Genomic DNA, 18,200 nt, shown 5'->3' with positions numbered 1-18,200 from the left:
TCAGAAACAGGCCCGGTAACTAGAATGAAATTCAATATGCGGCTATTGCATCCGAAAGCCGATGAAAAAAACCCGACCTGAGTTATTTGCCAAAGCAATTTTGTTATCCTTGATTGCCGAACAAGATGGCCGAGCCTCGGGGGGAAGCCATAACGCTTTGCCCCCGTCCAAGAATATCCAGTCCCATTCCTCTAGAATTGTCATGTTTGTACTTGATGAACTTTTTTGTGAGGAGAAATGAATCCCTTCGATGAGGGATTGGACATAGATGGATTCTTGACCAGTGTTGAGGATTAAACCATCATTTGAAAATTCAAGGGGGTATCTAAAATCGTCGCGTCGTAAGGTCTGCAGTAGGTTGCCTGTCTTGGTGTCCCAGAGCTGGATCGTAGAATCACTAGAGTTGGACGCCAGTAACTGATCGTCGGGTGACAACGCCACGGACCAGACCATACGCTCATGTCCCTTGAGTGTTTGTTGCAAGGTGCCGGTGGCCATGTCCCAGAGTTTGATATCACCATCAGCAGAGCTGGACACGAGCATCCTACTATCAGATGAGAACACCACGGACCAAAGCAATCCTAAATTTCCTTCAAACGAATATTTCACAGTACTTTTAGGAGTGCCTAGAGTCCAAATGTTGATTGAACAATGCTCATCACAGGCTGCTAGCAACCGGCCGTCGTGTGAAAATACCGCCGACGAAAGCTTTCCCGAAAGACCGAGCGTCTCTTGTAGAACACCGGTCTCCGGGTTATAGAGGTCGAGTTGACCCTCATACGGACCTGTAGCTAGCAGCTTGCTATCAGGCGAGAATGTAGAGGATCGAAGAATTGACCCAGTATCTCTGAATGTGTGTAGTACGGTACCGGTTGCTATTTCCCAGACTCGAATGCCACCTTCCTCTCCCATGTTGACTACCAAGAGTTGGCTATTAGGCGAGAATGCCACCGATGAAACCACTCCTGGCCGACCACTTTTTAGAGTGTGTAATAAACAACCAGTTTTTGTTTCCCAGAGCTTGGTTTCGCTATCCTCAGAGAGTGTTGCTAGATACCGACCGTCGGCCGAGAATGCCATCCACCTTGGCCCTGGACGATAGCTTTGCAAACTATGGTATCGGACATCAACTGAAATATCCCAGAGGAGGATTTTCTCAGAGCCGGATGCTAGTAGCCGGCTATCGGGCGAGAATGCCAGCGAGAAAACATGCCCTGTTGAATATCCCTTGATAGTCTGTCGTATAATGCCACTCGCTATATCCCAGAGCCGGATTTTCCAATAATTGTGGCCGGACGCAAGTAATCGGCCATTGGGTGAAATTGCCACTGAATCAGCCCTGAGCCTGTCTTCTCCTTTCAGTGTCTGTTCTAAGATCCCAGTGGCTGTGTCCCAGACCAAGATACTGTGATCATAATATTCACAGGCGGTCGCTAGTTGCCGGCCGCTAGGTGAGAATTTTAATAAAGAAACCCAGATCCCACAGGTATCAAGAGTGCGTTGTAGGGTGCCAGTGACTGTGTCCCAGAGGTGTATCGTACAAGGACCGGCGCCAGATGCTAGTTGCTGGCCATTAGGCGAAAATGCTATTGAGTGGATGCCTCTAGGCCTTGCAATTGGCCTAAATTTAGCCTCAAACCAAGGAGTCTGAATATTTAGTATATCACCAGTTACTATATCCAAAATCCGGAGCTTCCATTCACCCAAGACAAATGCCAATAGCCGACCATCAGGCGAGACTGCAGCCAAGGTCACATCTGGAAAGCCATCGAGCGTCTTCCGCAGGGTCACCGTGTTCCAGAGCGAGGTTGTCTCAATCTCAGAATTGGAAGCTAATAGCTGGCCATGAAATGGGGATGCCATTGCTCGGACATAAGATAGATGGCTATTCAAAGTCCGTTGGATGGAACTAGTCGTTACGTCCCAGATTGTGATTTTCTCACCATCGCCAGAGACGAGTCTGCCGTCGGGCAAAAATGCCAATGCATCACATGTCCGTGAATCGTCCTCAAGAATCTGCAATAATGAGCTCCAGGATTCGTCAACTAGTGGAAGCTGACATATCCAATTGGGAATTTCCTTCTCAAAGATTTTGCGCACTATCGATTTCTGGGGTGCAAAGACAAGCCCTGAGCTGTAAATTTGGAGTGGTATATCACTCGCCATTCGGTAATTCTTCATGATAAAGCGCTTCGCATCATATAGGAATTTGTAAAGCTGGGAATTCACCATTTCCTGTATATACATACCCGTTAGCTTAATCGCACAGAGCAAATCTCTCAAAACCTTACATTTGTGGCTTTCTGCAAAGAATTAAGAATATCCAAAACATCAGAGACACGACACAGGATACCCATTGCTTCAATCCAGTGTAAATAGTGTTTCTTCAAAAATGAGAGCGTTTTTTCCACCATGCAGTGATCTTTACTCGATATCAGGTGATGAGCCCAATACCTGCAAGCATATTGCAATTCCGGTGAAAGGCAGTCATCTATTGTCTGTTGATCAATCTCCACACGCTGTACTCTGTCATTTGGGAGTTCGCATATGTTCTTTTTCAGCTTTTCACATAAAAGGAGGCATTTATTAGCCAGCCTGAAGTGCGCTTTCTTTTCATCTATCCACAGCGGCGTTGCCTCACAAGTGTGGGGATCAAAAAGAAAATCTCGAAATGAGATATGAAACAGTCGCACTGGTGAGATGAAGTCTTCTGGAATATCCAAAACCGAGTGCAGTAAGCCGAGTCTTTGTTGAATGTGCTTCTCAGAGACACCGAGCAGTTTTGAGAGTGAGACGATGGAAAGTGGGGTCTCAAGCAATGCAATAGTACCAAAAATCTCTTGATATTGTTCAACAAGCTTGTTTTTTTGTTGCTTAGTTTGTCCCTTGAGAAGACTATTCAGCACAGGGAGATATGTGCCCATAAGCTGCGAGCCATAACCCTGATAAGAGAGGACTTCAATCAGGGTTTCTATCGGACTCCAGTGCGGGTCCTCGAGTAGTCGGCAAATAGTAGCGGCGAAGATAAACAATGGAGTTGACAAGCGGACCAACTTTTGGAGTTCGGAATCTCCAGGCCAGTCAAAAGACAAAGAACGTGTTTGCCGTATCTTTACTAGCCGGTGCTTCAAGAACAAAGATATATCATGCTGTATCACAGGCTCGGGGATCTGATGAAGGATCACATCTTCATATATGATCTTTCTGAATTCTTGAAAGATAGACCACTCAGGCCTACTAGTCAAGAACACTTTCAAGCGCACGGCCTTTGACTCCTGTAAACGTGGGAGAAGCTGAAGTATAAGCCGCATGTCATCATCGGCATCACACTCATCAAGCGCATCTATCACTATCGCCACAGTTGAGACTGGGTAGGCAGATGAATCCAAAGCCAACAGTGGTTGTAAAAGCAGTCTGTCAAACTGTTGTTTGAGACCCTTTGCTGAAATATCCGAGTCTTCATTGACTGCTTTCTGCACACCAGGGACAAGACGAGGAATGGTCTTGAGAAGCTGGCTTGCAATAGTCGGGAAAAGCCTCTTTGCACTGCCGCGATCACTCTCACCCCGTTTGAAGAAGAAACTAGCCCCCAGTAAACTGGTATCATTAAGCATTGTCGTCACTGATCGTGAGATTGTTGATTTACCAGTGCCTGCTCTACCATTCAACCAAAACATGCATTTCCCGTTTGGTGACTTGACCCAGTCTAGAACTTGTCGAAGAAGGTCTGTTCTAGTACCCGGAAGACATAAATCTTCATGTTGGTTCGCATAAGAGTCAAATGCCGCTCCCTGAGCTGTCACTTTCCCCCAGTCAAACTTTAGGTCCAATCTTTCAATGCCTGTTAAGACTGCGCTATTAGAAGTTAGTTATGGTACTAGTAGTAAAGGAGAGCAAATTAAATAATACCTTTGGGTATCACTGAGACTTGTCAGCTCCTGCTGAACTATGAATGAATCGTTAGTATAGGTAAATGATAAATTTTAAAAATCTTACCTTGCTCAAGTTTTTGAGTCACTTGCTCAGCCCAAGGTGACATGGCATCCACACGTTGCGGTCGCAAAACGTGCAGTAGCTCTCGGGCATACGCAGCAGCAACAAGTGCAGCATATTTATGCCAATCATCGTTCTTATGCGAGTCACAGTAATCACAGATTCCGCGAATAACTAAACACGGGACATTATTCATGAGGCCTGCAGCCTCCATCTCAAAGCAGAGGATGTTGAGCGCCGGGTCATTTGCATATTCATCTCGCACAGCAGCGTCTTTGAGAACAAGATTTCCCGATGCAATGTTTCCGTAATGAACGTAAAGTGCACGATGATTCTGGCGCTCTGGACGGTTGATTATTGAGCGAGAATCACATTTATCGCATTTCTGTCCGTCCTTGTGTGGATAGTTTGTCATATAGAGCCGATCAACGGCCGGTCGTTGGTAATCTTCCATATCCTCGAGACGCAGGAGATGCTCTGCTAGTCTATCTGGCTTCCTTTTGTCATTGTACAGTCTGCGCATCTCAGGAATCACACCTAGAAGTTTTGGTGGCGCGTTTAGTTGACCTGTCTTCTCAAACCTACCATCCTTCAGCTTCCCCAGATCGTATTGTACCACTCCACCGAGAAACCCATGTGGCTGACTGACAACAACATCTCCTAATCGGATATCATTCTGCGTAGTCGGTGCGCCGCCTCCAATTCCAACCATCAAGGCGAATCGTAGGTGTGGAAAGGTCCGAACCATATCTCGGGCGACACGAGCCGCAGAGTTGGTGCCATACTGCCCCGCTGGAAGGCAACCGATGACCACCAAGTGTTGTGCAACACGACCGTAGATGTATGTGTTATCGTCATTGTCTTCGATTATCTTCGGCCCGTCAAATTCTTCGTCAAGCATACGAGATGCACAGAAATACTCTTCTTCCAGGGCACAGATCCATGCTACTGTGTAGGAATGGGTTGAATTTGGGTCTCGTTGCTGAGGTGGATTCATTGCATCTCTTCTCGCTTAAGGTTGGATAGCTGATGATTTGATGGGAGGTAAATTCTGTAAAAGTAGTAGAGAATGCGTTAGACTCAGATTGAGGGGAAAGAGGGGCAAAGAGTGGAGACGCGCTTCGCGCACTAAAAATATACATGGATGGCATGCCCAATAGACAGATCTCCATCAATTGATGATACTCAGAATTCGATTCCATACTAACCTTAATACACAAACCAAACCCATATCAAAACGTAAATATACACCAGCTGACCAAAGATCTGTTAGGAAATGGACCCACTTTCCGTGCCTACCTCGTCAATAAGTAGGATCTTAATCCTACGATTTTTGCCGGTACTCATCTCATAGGTACAATTCCTATCACATCCTTTAACCTAATTAGGAAGTGTTTGGTCAGGTGACCATGTGGAGGGAAGAACGAATCCAAAGAAATACCTGTACCATTGACTCAAGTGCTGGGATGTGTTAAGAGGCTCGACACGGCTCTGATAGTTCCTTTTATCATTTGAATTTATGACTTCAATGTTTGCTTATCGAACCTCGGAAAATATGACGTGGAAGGCAGTGAAGTAACTGCCATCTTATATACAAAAGCATATCAGGCTGTATCAACAGGGCCAATGAGGCAATATCAACTTACTAAACATGCAACTAGCATATCAAGAAGGGCCATTTTTCTTCAAATTATGCGTCATGTTTCTTCAATCTGGTATTTTGGCCGGTGCTTCTTCACCGCGTGCCTTGTCGTTTAGCCCAGTGGCTTGTGCCTCCACACCACTTGTCGAACTTGGGAGGGGGAGGGGCGGAGAGGGAGGGAGAACCCAACAAGACTAGAAATGGTCAGTCAGTCAATGTGTGGAAAGATGGTGAAGGCACAACATGAGAAGAATATGGTTGGAACTTATACATACATATGGATGGAGTCCTCTAACATGTATAACAGAACGTGTTATGAGAACATGGCATATTGTGAGATAGATGAGACAACATTGTATCAAAGTATGAAGTCGTCAAATATAAATGCACAATAGCGTTTTGTTGGCATGAGACGACGTTTTGTTGATGAATGAGGTCATCAATAGAGATTTATAGATGGCAGCATGTTGTAAGATGGGACAACATTGTATTGGTGGATGAGATCATCAACCAAGGTAAAGATCAAATGCAAGTTGCATAGATGAGGAACATGACGAAAGTCAAGAAAGATATTGTTGACGTGTTGATACCATGCCATGTGGACGCGTTGATGTCTTGATGAGGATACCAAGAAAGAAGAACCAATATATGGAGGGCGAAGTGATAAAGACGAAAGCAGATCGAGAAATTGTTGCCGTCTAACGTGTTGACATGTGGACGCGTCGTGTTGTTATGTTGATGACGATATCAAGGAAGGAAGGACGTAGGACCAGCATGTGAAAGGAGGCATAAGAAATTATTGGAGGAAGCGTGATCAACAATAATGTGGAGTGAAGATCAAGCAGATCGAGCGGAATTGATGGAAAGGTGGGGAAGTGAAGAGCTGGGGAGAAAAAGAAGGAAGAAAATTTAGAGCTGGGGCTGGGGTTGGGGATTGATTATTTATCTCCCCAGATCAAGATTCACTGGTCTGGTGATTTCAATCAATTCTAACTGATTTGACAAGAGATACTAGACCTTGAGGACACTTAAAGCTACTAGTACACAATTTTCTTCTGATCTGCATGTGGATAGCTACTTCCTTGCCGCATACTTGAGACAAGACGCATGGAAAACTACTAGTATGCAGTATCATTTCAATGTATTCGGAACCATCGTAATAACATCATGTATGGCTAATAAGAGAGAAAAAATCGACTGGTACGCCGGACGCTGGTGCACCTTAAGTAAGGCAAATAACTGTTCGTGACATAGCAACAACCTGAAGATCCTAGTAGATTCAAGATCAAATATTGCTATTAGATCTGAGATATGAAGTCCAATCGTTGATTATCGGCGTGTCCAAGGTGAAGCAGCCGGGTTCGAGACACGATCAGTAACCAGTATGTCGACAAAAGTCCATGTCGTCAATGAAGAAGGCGCCGGCGCCGTTGTAGATAGATGCCCTGCGATAGATATCCGAGGGATGACGGTAATATTGTAGACAAGAATGCAAAATTTCAAACATTGAAAATGTTCATCGACTTCAATCTTCAAGGGGTGGTTTCGTCATCGTTGACAGGGCTGGTGGCTACTTTATCCAAAGCCACGGTATGCAGAGCAGGCTTTTCAGTGGTAGGGAGAAGACCGTTCGCCTTCATGTCGAGTTGCCTTTGTACCCAGTCGGCGACTTCTTTGTCTTCCGTGACGGATGAAGGAAGACCCTCATCAGATGCCGATGCTTCGGCTTCGGCAACGGCCTCGTTCTCGGCCTCGGTAGGGGGTTGCATGAGGGGCTGCAGCCAAGCGTGGCGAAGCAGCATGTTGTAAGTTGGTCGGTTCTTCGGGTTCTTATCTAGACAAGCTCGAACAAATGCATGAGCCTCTTCGGAATAACCATCCGCAGGAAGACCCGGAGGATCGCCATGAACAATTGCCTTGATTTGAATGTTAGTTTGAGATAGCTACTAGTAATATGCGAAGTCTTGGAGGTACTCACGTGTAGCTGGCTGAAAATGTTGGTGAATGTCTCTGGCGGGTAAGGGTATCGGCCCATGGCACACTCGATGATCGACAATCCCAAACTCCAAACATCGCTTTGTACACTATATGTTCCAACGCTGGTCGTTCCCGATTGCTGCATACCACCACTTGCAATACGCTCTGGTGCCATGTAACTTTGACAGCCGATGTTGGTTTTGGCGATACTGGCAACCAAGTTTCCACTCACACCAAAGTCACAAATTTTGATCTGACCCCTGCTGTTGACCAGGATGTTTGTCGGCTTCACATCGCGGTGAATGATGTTGTGCTCATCCTTAAGCGACTTTAATCCCATAATGGTAGACAAAGTCATCTTTCGCAAGACGTTCTCCGGAAGACCGCCCTCGTAGATCTTGTCAATTGAACCGCCATCCATATACTCAACACACATGTACACAGCGCCTTCTTGGAAGAACGCGCCGTAGAAATCGATAATGAAGGGGGAGACGCATCGGTGCAGGATATCCAGTTCCATAATAATCTGAGCGAATTTGGCCTCATCCAGCTCAAGTCGAATTTCCTTCATGGCCATGATCACACCGGAGAGATTATCGTGGCCAGCTTGGTCGGCATCTTCAGAGACAGCTGACCGGCTGACAATTCCACTCACACCCAGACCCGGTTTTCGAAGGTGAGGTCGGCTGTGTCGGACCTTGTACACAGTGCCATAGTTTCCCTTGCCCAACTCGTCCAGACGATCGACCTCATCCAAGGAGATCTTGAAACTGTGGCCAGAGGAGAACTCCACACCACCACCATGAAGGATGGCCTTGTTCTTGAAATTCAAGGTTCCGGACTTGGTATCGATAAACTCGGCGTATTTGCTGAAAGCCGATTCACCTCCATTCTCCTTTTGCGGCTTAGTATCTGTTCCATTTGATGGGGTCTGTCCACCGGTCACGTCGGACAGCTTGAGACCAGGCTTCATCCGCTTGGCAGCTAACCCGCTAGGCTTGGGGGAGGACGAGGGGCTCGAAAGTGACGGAACAGCAGGCGAAGAGGTCCAGTGATTTTGACTGGGTCGTGCACCGGGTGGAAGCCGTCCAGCTAAAGCGCCGCCCGCACCAACATCGTTGGATGTGGGGATCTGGCCAGTGGATGCGACATGCGGCAATGGAACACCTTGTCGGGAAAGAGAGAAAGCCTTCATCTTGGCCATGATATCCTGATTCAAACCTCCATTTCCTTTAGCAAGTATGGAGGACTGCGGGTGTGGTGAGGCTCCGGCACCGCGACGTGCGGCGTTGATCTGAGCCAAGGACGCTGACGGAGGCGCGGACATGGCCGGATTGGAATCTTGAGGGGAAAGGAGGGATGGAGCGGATGCGTTATGGGCAGGCGATATTCCGGGGGGTGCGGGGGATACGGGGGAAGCGCTTCCGGAATCTCTATTGAGCTGGTCATCGGCTGGAAGGTTCTCCAGGGCGAAATCGCGTTCGGCCATGATGAATCGCGGGGTTTAGGGGCGTGGAAGCCGAACCGACGACAGGGACGGGTGTAATTGCAAAGCCGTCTTGGACTTGAGCACCGTGGATCGGTGCTTTATCCAAGCAAAGACGCAGAGAGAGAAGGCGGGGTTGGAGATTTTTTTTAAAAAGGGAGAATGGCTGAAGGAACTTTTTTTTTCGAGTGTGAAGTCACCCGTTGAGCAGGGAAGATAATATAAAGTGGGGGGAAACAAAGACGACATGGTACTTGGTCAATTCCTGGCATTTTCCCTAACGCTTTTTCCTCTCTGCTTTTTCTTTTCTGACCAGACTTTTTTTTTTTTTTTTTTTTTTTTTTTTTCTTTTCCGTCAATCTTATTATATAATTTCATTCTGTATATTCCATGTATTTTTACTTTTTTTCTTTCTGTTTTAATCCAAGCATAAACAATGTACTGTACCGCATTGCCATTGATCACTCAATTCATATCGGGCTGACAAACCAGCCAATCAGCAAGTGCGCTCGGCTGAAAAGCAGGTTTTCTCAGTTACACATTGCTCCTTCCCTTCTTCCCATGCCGTGTTTCATCTGTTCCCGAGTGTGCTTCAAGTCGGAGAAATAAACAGTACATGTTGAGCCTTGAATATCCAATACTGATCCGGAATAGCTAGTATCTCTGCCGAACAACCGGTTTGGAGTTGGCCCATCCCATAACATAACGTCTCTCGATATAACCTAGGAAATTATGAATTGAATTACGAAATTGGTACGGAATACCCCGGATACTCTTACAATCCGGATTTTGAACTCCATGGTGCATTCTGCTTTATCGGAAAAGTACGAGTCGTTGACTTCACGCCTCCACTCTCCACTTATTACCCGTCGTTCACCAAATAGCGCCACTCTTCTGTGCGTTTTCAGAGGCCGGGACATGTTTTTCCACCAAAACCACGTTGTAGGGCTGAAACTTTCAACATCATCTATAAATGGTATGGGGAATAGTAATATCTGGTAATATCTGGTTGGGGGTTGAGAGGATTGTATTTGCGCACATGACGTTGAGGAGGATGCACTAATAGACCTTCCTCCCCGAAGCGGGGGGATCGTGGATCCTTATCCTCTATGTATTCCCCTTCCCCTGCCAGGTACACGTCGCAATGACTCTGGAAAGTATCTTTGAGCCCCTCCAGTCTATTGGTGACCATATTTATCTTTACGAGTTCCAGGGGAACAATGTCCCTGATTCCTCGTCACCATCCCTGGTCATCTTGTGTACATGGGTTGGGGGCGCAACCCCTCGCCGAATTAACAAATACCTGTCTCAATATCGAGAAATCTACCCTTACACCTCCATTCTTCTTATCACAACCAGCTTCCCCACTATCTTGCTCCAACCATTTAGCTGGACCCGTGCAAGCCTCAAGCCAGCTCGTCTTGCAATTCGTCGGATTGCACAGAAGATCGGCGCTGAACCGCGGCACTTGAATGGCCAGCACGGAATCTTGCTTCATTTGTTCTCCCATGGTGGTGGCAACATTGCCGTCCAACTGGCACTTTCCTTGAAAGAAGAAAAGGATCAAGGGTCCCCATTTTTCTCCAATCTAAATTCAATTATCCTTGATTGCTGCCCCGGTGACGATGGCCTCGGAAGAGCATACGCGGCGGCACGGACGTCAGTGCCCGACACATCAGTGGCCCGGCTACTGGGGAACACCTTACTTTACCCCACTGTGGCGGTGATTAACGGCTTGCAGCATGTTCGCCTCATGCGCTCCATTCAAGACTTGAGACACTTGCTGAATGATCCGACCACCTTTGGACCCACCCCGAAAAGACTTTATATCTACTCCACGAAAGATGCCATGGTCAAATGGGAAGATGTGGAATCTCACATCCAAGATGCACGGGCTCAAGGGTACTTGGTTGGCCAAGTCCGCTTTGACAATAGCTCACATTGTGGACTGATCATGGAAGATCCCGATCGGTATTGGACAGCAATCCAGAAATTCTGGCGGGGAGAAGACGTCTCTCATCTGTCGTCCACTGGGAACGATAAAGATCTTCGCAGCCGATTGTAATCGCCCCTGGCGGATCTCTTTTCGCATTGACGACTTCACGTCACACTGCATTATTACGTTCCAATCAAACAACCAAACACTCAAACCAAAAGAAATGGCATGGATATAGGCACCAACTTTTGAGCAGGGATTATCATGGATTATCATAGAGTGACATTGATAATGTATCTGCAAGATGATTGGAGTGACGTAGTTGAGCTCAAAGCTTTGTGCAGATCCCCCGCTTTAGTTCATGTACATAACCTTCATGCTTCGTTGATCTGCCTAATGGGAGTTCAAATGTCGCGAATGATATTTTTATTTTTATTTTGAAATTATCAAGTATGGAAGTGGGGTCCGCCATCTGGCCTTGAAAATCAGTCTGCGCCTTGATTGCCTGCCAGCTCGACATTTGAACCTTGGAAGCTCAAATAATACTGTCTATTCAAGGATTTTAGGCACGTGTAATTCCAGAGTTAACAAAAACTCTACCCAGAAGCTCATATTAATATGTATTGACCTAATTAGAGATTGCGCTTGCTAAAGAATTTCAAAATTTCCTGCGCAATATACCCCGTATCACTCTCAACAGCAAAATGGCCAGCATCAATCAACTGCACCTCAGCGTTTGGCAGATCCCTCTTATATGCTTCGGCTCCGGGCGGGATGAAGAACTTATCATTCTTACCCCAAATAGCCAGCAGCGGAACCTGCGATTTCCGGAAGTAGGCCTGGAAATCATCATAAACAGCAATATTATTCTGATAGTCGAAGAACAAGTCCAACTGAATATCCTTGTTGCCTGGACGCTCCATCAAAGCGTAATCAAGAGAGTACGACTCTGGTGCAACAAGGCCGAGATCAGAAGTACCGTCCTCGTACTGGAACTTAGTTGTTTCGAGCGTCAACATCGCTTTCGCAACCTTGTCTCGATTCTCTGGTGCATTATTGCTTGCCCAAAGTTCTTGAATGGGGCCCCAGACGTCGCCGAAGCCTTCCACATAGGCGTTTCCGTTTTGCGTGATTATGGCTGTGATGGCCTCTGGGCGTTGGAGAGCAATTCGTAGACCAACGGGAGCGCCGTAGTCAAAGATGTAGATGGCGAAGCGGGGAATGGAGAGTTGATCGATGAATTCTCCGATAGTAGTTGCTAGATTTTCAAATGTGTATTTGAATCCGCTAGGAGCTTCGGTAAAGCCGAATCCTGGGAGATCCGGGGCAATGACCCGATATTTGACGGCGAGAAGTGGGATCAGATTGCGGTACTGGTGAGACGATGAGGGGTATCCGTGGAGTAGAAGGATGACCGGTGCATCCGGCGCAGGTGTTTGTTCGCGGTAAAAAACTTTTGCTCCAGAATTTGCCAAGGCAATGTTTTTGTATTGGGTTTGCGCCATGATGAATTGCTAAATTGCTCTAGTGGCCGTTGGTTTTTGAAGATCAGTGGGGCTCGAAGTATGAACGAGGTTGAGTCAATGTGTCGACCAGATGTCTGTGTTAGAATATAGACTTTCAATGCTCGGGGTTTCTGTGGCCTTTTATGGTACGACAAGCTACAGCTGATGATGTATAGATGACCAATTGCAATTTCTCGTGTCCCCGATGAGCTTTCAATCGCCTTTCAAACCCCGTGTCAGCCGTGATGATGCTCTAGACTTGCGAATCATACGGGGTGCAAACTTATCAAACCAAACAAACAAAAATCTAGATTCTGCCCAATGCCGGCATTTCGGTGTTTGAATGCCGGGAGTTTGCCTTGCGGGGTTTGAATCTATCGGCGTCTGATCGCCCAACTGCTTGACTTGCCGTAATCGGTGATTGAACGAAATGCATCGGGAATTGAGCTCTTGATCAACACCAACTTGAACAACTCCGACTTCATATTGAACCCTTACATTATGCCCGGTTAGTCCATTTCGAAATATTTAGATTTGAGACTTTTTCCAAAGTTCTTGATAGCTTTGACCCAGGGGTGAGATCTATGCTTGTTTCCACAGGTGCTATAAAAAAACGGCAAAAGCTAGTGACTGCAAGGCTTTGACTATAGAATTGGTTTTTGTAAATTCTTCTAGAAGAAGATTTATCTTGGATTTGCTCAGAATGGATCTTGTCACCTACTTCAATAGTATGCAACCAGGAGCGAAGTACTTGCACCAGGATAAACTGCAGGTCTGTCGGGACTCGGCAACATGCGACAAAATAACCAACCAACATGAAGCAGTACGTGCATGGTTGCATACCCAAGTCGCCAAGGATTCGAGCCCAAGTACTGTAGTATGTGATTAGATTCACGTGCAATTACCGAGGGAAACAATCTTCAAATGTTTTGAACCCATACCAAATCAACTCGACTTCAACCAAGGATCTGCCAGTAACTCTTTCGCAGAATCCCGATCTTCCGGCTTCCACTGAAGCATCTTCCGCATAAAGCAGAGAAACGATCTTTGTCGTGTATCACGCAAATTTCCTTCCAGTGTCTCAAAAGATATGGAGGGAATTTTCGCATTACCTCTCCAGTTGCCTATATTTTAGCCGTCAGTCACGACTAGACAGGAGTGGGAAGGGGGAGAATACTTTATCATACCATCGCTGTCAAAGAAATTGTGAGCATACTCACTGTTTTGAAGCATTCCTTTCGGTGGTGCACCCATAATTGCTATCATCCCAGCAAGGTGGTGGCTGTCTGAGATATTTCCCTTTGAATCGCGAGCATGGAAGAGACGGCTTTTCTCAAAAAGATACCAAGCCTATATGAATAGTTAATTTTTGACCAGCATATGACTTAGTATACCATGAATACATACCAAGACCCCTAAGTTCCATATATCGACTTTTTCATCCCATGGCATCCGTAATAGAACCTCTGGAGCACGGTAAATTAAAGGTTGGATATCCTCCCATTGCGTCCCTAAACTCGAGCTAAAGCGAGCCTCTCCAAAGTTGGCCAAAATAGGGCGACCATGCACCTTTGGAATCTCTAAACCTCGGGATAGATAGATCACCCGATCATCAACAATTTTGCGGGGACTAGGGCTAGACCTTTCTGCTTCGTCAAAAGCGACCAGGATTGACTCATCTTCCACACTAAGCATGATGTTATTTTCTTGTAAATCTGTGATTTGGTCAATAACCGATTCTTGAAAGCCAGAAAGTTTACAATATTAGGATACTATACCGGCGTGGACAATTTTGGCTTCTGTGTGAAGGAAATCAAGGGCAAGAAGGATGTGGATCAAAATTGGCTTCACTAAGACTTCTGGAAGCACCTTTCCTATGGCCCTGTGGCGAAGCTCGCAAAGACTCATAGCTAAAGGAGGATGCACAAGACACTGGTAGGAGTAGTTGGTATCCGCACAACTGATTTTAAAGTCATCGATGGCTCGTCGGACGAGAATAGAGCCTGTGTGGCTTGATTTGATTGTTCTGAGGTGATCATACACCTCTTTTTCTCTTTGCCCATTGCTAGAATCATGTTCGTACATTTTCAATGTAACGTAGGCATGTTGCCTGCCACGTTTCAGTTCCCACATCCATTTCCACTGGTAGGGAAACTTACTGCAGGTCTCGACAAAGCCAGACTGTAGAGTGGCCACCATAGCCAAGCTTCCCGATTACCTGGTACCTCAAGTGGAAGACATCTCCAATCTTCACAGGGTAAAATTGATCCGGCGAGTAGCCCAGTTGCTTTTCCTCTTCCACTTTATCGTTTGTGTCTAAAATGGTGCCTGCCTGAGAAAATGTTCGAGGTGGGGACGGCGGACGCCCGAAAACAAGTTGTCTCAGTCGACGAGTGAGGCTTTGCATCGTCGTTACATAAAATGTACCTAGGTCACGCGTAAACAAAAAGAATAGGGAGGTTGGATGATATCGATGATAGGCGGTATGTAAGGTCTAGACTTGCCAAGACTTGTGATAGTCATGTTACTGTGACCTCAGATTCCTGTCTAAATAATTGATCGATTAACTAACATTGAGTTGACCAATCTAACATTTAGATAGAATTAGTAATTTTGGGCTTCAATCACACAATGTTTTCCAATGTTGGCTTTTAGAACAGAATATTTTTTACATAAGGTTGACAGTCCTTAAACTTGAACTTCAAATGTTTCTTAAAGATCAATTGATATATCGAGTTCGGGATTTCCAAAATCTGGTGCTCGAATCGTTTAGTGTTTGAACTGGCTTCGACCTTGAAAACGGACCCCTATAAACATCAACTTTGAATACATGGTGGAAACATTAAACTTGGAATCCGTGGACCTGACCACTTGGGCACGTTCAAAAACAGATGTGCAGAGTGTATCCGTGCCCACTGTAGATACAAATATTCCAAAATGCGTAAAAATCGTAAGCACATTCTTTCTCCCAACCACAAACTCCAAATTCTATGCATATTCACTTTGGTCATGAAATTTCCATTCCTTCGTCATCCCCATCAACCTCCGACATTTCATCGGCTGCAGATCCTAATCGCAGACGAGACCCTTTCCCGTCTCGGTCACAAGTCTCATCCCCAAGGGAGCTGACCATTTCCAATTCAGGGCCTGCAATGATGCGACCTTCAGTATCCACAACCTCGCAGAGCCCAATCAAACTCTGATGGCTCAGTGACTTGAAGCCATCTGTACGCACTATCCGACCCCAATGAGTTAGACAAAATTGGGCTGCCCGCCGCATTAGCCAATGCTCATTGGTTCGTCCAGCTCGCTCCCACACAATAGCAGCGTTTTCCACATCAAGCTCACGACTTAGCCGGTTGACGCAAAGCAGACGGAGCTTAGGCATGTCGTAAAGATTAGCCATCACCAGCATACCGGCCACATCAACCACACTGGAGCAGAATTCGGGATGCCCAGCGATGCTGTCTGTGTAAAGGTAATAGAGAAATGCACGCACGACTGAGTATGGCTCAGGGATGTGCATACGCTTTGTATGATACTCCGCCATTTGTGCGGAATAAAGTCGTTTGAAGTGAGGCCACCGCAGTTGCAAAATAATCTTGTGCACGTGTATCGGTACCGATGTGGATTGGTTAGGTTCCACAAAAGTCGGTTGGGCTTGAGCTGGGGATGCAGAGGGGCCGTCGTGATAATCATCTGAGCTCATGAAATCATCATCGTCACGGATAGCAGTGATAATGAAATCAGCACCGCTGCCCGACTCGGGAGGTTGGTCAAAGACAGAAGCAATGTCTGCCCCCAGCCCCGATACTGGAGAATGACCCGACCGATCAGGCCAGGAGGAATCTTGTTCAGGCACCTCCGCCGACAGATTATTCCCCAGTAGGCCATACTTTTCTAAGTCAATGGAAAGAATTTCACTCATATGGTTTTCATCGCTAGCCCCTGGGGTATTTGCCAAGTCAAGACTACATCCTAAAAGCCATGCTTTTGTGCCCGCTTCATTGACAGTGCAATAATGCCAACGATAGCCCGGGCGAAAAAGCTCATGACCATCGGCTAGTCGTTGCCAACGCAAAGAATTGAGCTCCAAAGCAGCCAGGTTACAGTCATGCGACCGTACAGTCTCAGATGGAGTGATTAGGTCAAGTAGAACTCCCGATGCGAATGATTGAAAATGAGTTCCGGAGAACAACGCGGGGACATTTGGTCCGGAATGGAATCGAAGACAGGAAATGGCGCCCGGAGCAAGTGGCTTACGTCGGCCAAAGTTGCGCACCTGGACACTGGCTGAATTCGCGGCATAGCTTCCAGAGCGAGGGGACAGTTGGGTGGACGGACTAGAAATGGGGTCTGGGTAATGAGCCAGGGGTAATCTTTCATCGAGGGAGTCCACGGTACCTTGGGGTGTGGTGATGCCAGCCAGAGAGGGGGAACCTTTGAGATCGAGCCACCATATATCAGTTGTTCGCTCCATATTAGGACCGAGTCCTCCAAATATCCACAGGCGGTTGCTCCACACCCATGCCGTGTGGTCAAATCGAGCAGTGAAGCTCCATGTTCGAGACCAAGTCCAAGTTTGGAGGTCCAAATAGGTGAGATCATCCAAAATGACATTATTTTCTCCGGTCACACCACCAACAATGAAGAGTTTCTCGTCATGGATAACGGCGGCATGGCGTGCTCTACCACGTGGGATTGAGCCTCGAATTTCAGGTAGGGTCCAGGTAAAGGTTTGAAGGTCCAGGATGACAACGTCGGAGAGGTATTCGCGGTGTTCGTTTTCACCGCCAAAGACAATCAATTTGTTGCCCTGGTGCAGGGTGGCGGTGTGTCCTAAGGAGAGCCAGGTCAGAGACAAAAACCCAACGAGAGTGAAAGAGGGGTGGGTTCAAGGATAAGTTACCCATGCGAACACCCGGAATATCTCCATAGTTATCGACTAACTCCCACCTAAGGGTATTCAAGTCCAATCGGAGGACGTGGTTGTACACTGAAGCGAGTTAGTGAGCACGACAGTCAGGAGTTTGAAAATGTACGACAGTGGGAAGGGCTGACCTTCATCGGTAAATTGATCGAATCCGCCGAAGGCATAGATATGGTCGTTGCTGCAGTACGTCACCGAGGCGTTCACGAGACATGCGGGGACGTGACCCTGGGCTTTTTTGACACTAGGGCGATAATCCGTGGCCGGACGACCGCCCGCGGGACTGGCCGGCAATAGGTATGCGTCCTGCTGCTGCATCGAATGTACCGAAGGCGCACTTCTCGGGGTAGTCGGATTGGAGAGCCTCGAAGATCCGGTCCAGGCTGATGGAAGTCGTGTGGGTGGGTCCAGGTGGAACGGAGGAAGGTGGGGAGGTGTAGCTCCCGCCATCAGGCAGGAATATTAGGGAGTTGAGAGTCCAGTATCAACAGAGATAAGCGAGAAGATAATTGAAGAGGCTCATGCTGAGGCAATCCAACTATTATTCACATCGAGAATCAATCGCGATGTCCTTTCAACCTTTGAAAGATTCCCCGCCAAGGAATTGCAGACAAAAACGATCGACACCGAAATGGGAAATCACCGGCATGTCATGTGCGGATGGAGCTAGTCTATAAAGGGGTTAGCGCAACCGTACCTGAGGTAACGGTTGCCCCGGCGAAATTAGTCCA

At 46.8% G+C, this 18,200-nt stretch overlaps 6 protein-coding genes across 6 annotated transcripts; 1 reads left to right on the top strand and 5 right to left on the bottom strand.

The window, feature by feature from the left end:
• Nucleotides 1–42: 42 nt before the first annotated feature.
• N7466_001121 (uncharacterized protein) lies at nt 43–4,990 on the bottom strand (the record flags this gene model as incomplete). The annotated part of the gene is made up of 4 exons (XM_057160519.1): nt 43–2,235; nt 2,292–3,855; nt 3,910–3,946; nt 3,997–4,990. The coding sequence occupies 4 exons, from the start codon at nt 4,988–4,990 to the stop codon at nt 43–45; spliced, it is 4,788 nt and encodes a 1,595-aa protein (XP_057026767.1).
• A 2,177-nt stretch (nt 4,991–7,167) lies between these two features.
• On the bottom strand, nt 7,168–9,101 carry pbs2 (mitogen-activated protein kinase kinase PBS2; the record flags this gene model as incomplete). The annotated part of the gene is made up of 2 exons (XM_057160518.1): nt 7,168–7,551; nt 7,614–9,101. The coding sequence occupies 2 exons, from the start codon at nt 9,099–9,101 to the stop codon at nt 7,168–7,170; spliced, it is 1,872 nt and encodes a 623-aa protein (XP_057026766.1).
• A 1,141-nt stretch (nt 9,102–10,242) lies between these two features.
• On the top strand, nt 10,243–11,163 carry N7466_001119 (TMEM53 family protein; the record flags this gene model as incomplete). Its single annotated transcript, XM_057160517.1, has 1 exon — nt 10,243–11,163. One exon carries the CDS (start codon nt 10,243–10,245, stop codon nt 11,161–11,163), a length of 921 nt encoding a protein of 306 aa, XP_057026765.1.
• Nucleotides 11,164–11,666: 503 nt separating this feature from the next.
• On the bottom strand, nt 11,667–12,539 carry N7466_001118 (alpha/beta fold hydrolase; the record flags this gene model as incomplete). The annotated part of the gene is made up of 1 exon (XM_057160516.1): nt 11,667–12,539. One exon carries the CDS (start codon nt 12,537–12,539, stop codon nt 11,667–11,669), a length of 873 nt encoding a protein of 290 aa, XP_057026764.1.
• A 945-nt stretch (nt 12,540–13,484) lies between these two features.
• Nucleotides 13,485–14,946, bottom strand: N7466_001117 (protein kinase; the record flags this gene model as incomplete). The annotated part of the gene is made up of 5 exons (XM_057160515.1): nt 13,485–13,663; nt 13,727–13,889; nt 13,947–14,254; nt 14,318–14,649; nt 14,699–14,946. The coding sequence occupies 5 exons, from the start codon at nt 14,944–14,946 to the stop codon at nt 13,485–13,487; spliced, it is 1,230 nt and encodes a 409-aa protein (XP_057026763.1).
• A 600-nt stretch (nt 14,947–15,546) lies between these two features.
• Nucleotides 15,547–17,787, bottom strand: N7466_001116 (Kelch motif domain protein; the record flags this gene model as incomplete). The annotated part of the gene is made up of 3 exons (XM_057160514.1): nt 15,547–17,378; nt 17,449–17,535; nt 17,601–17,787. The coding sequence occupies 3 exons, from the start codon at nt 17,785–17,787 to the stop codon at nt 15,547–15,549; spliced, it is 2,106 nt and encodes a 701-aa protein (XP_057026762.1).
• Nucleotides 17,788–18,200: the final 413 nt, after the last annotated feature.

The sequence above is a fragment of the Penicillium verhagenii genome (genome assembly GCF_028828195.1).
Source record: "Penicillium verhagenii strain IBT 33310 chromosome Unknown utg000002l_segment0_segment0, whole genome shotgun sequence".
Taxonomy (NCBI): Eukaryota; Fungi; Ascomycota; class Eurotiomycetes; order Eurotiales; family Aspergillaceae; genus Penicillium; species Penicillium verhagenii.
Note: the sequence above shows the minus strand (reverse complement) of the source record. Positions and strands in the feature narration are given on the sequence as shown.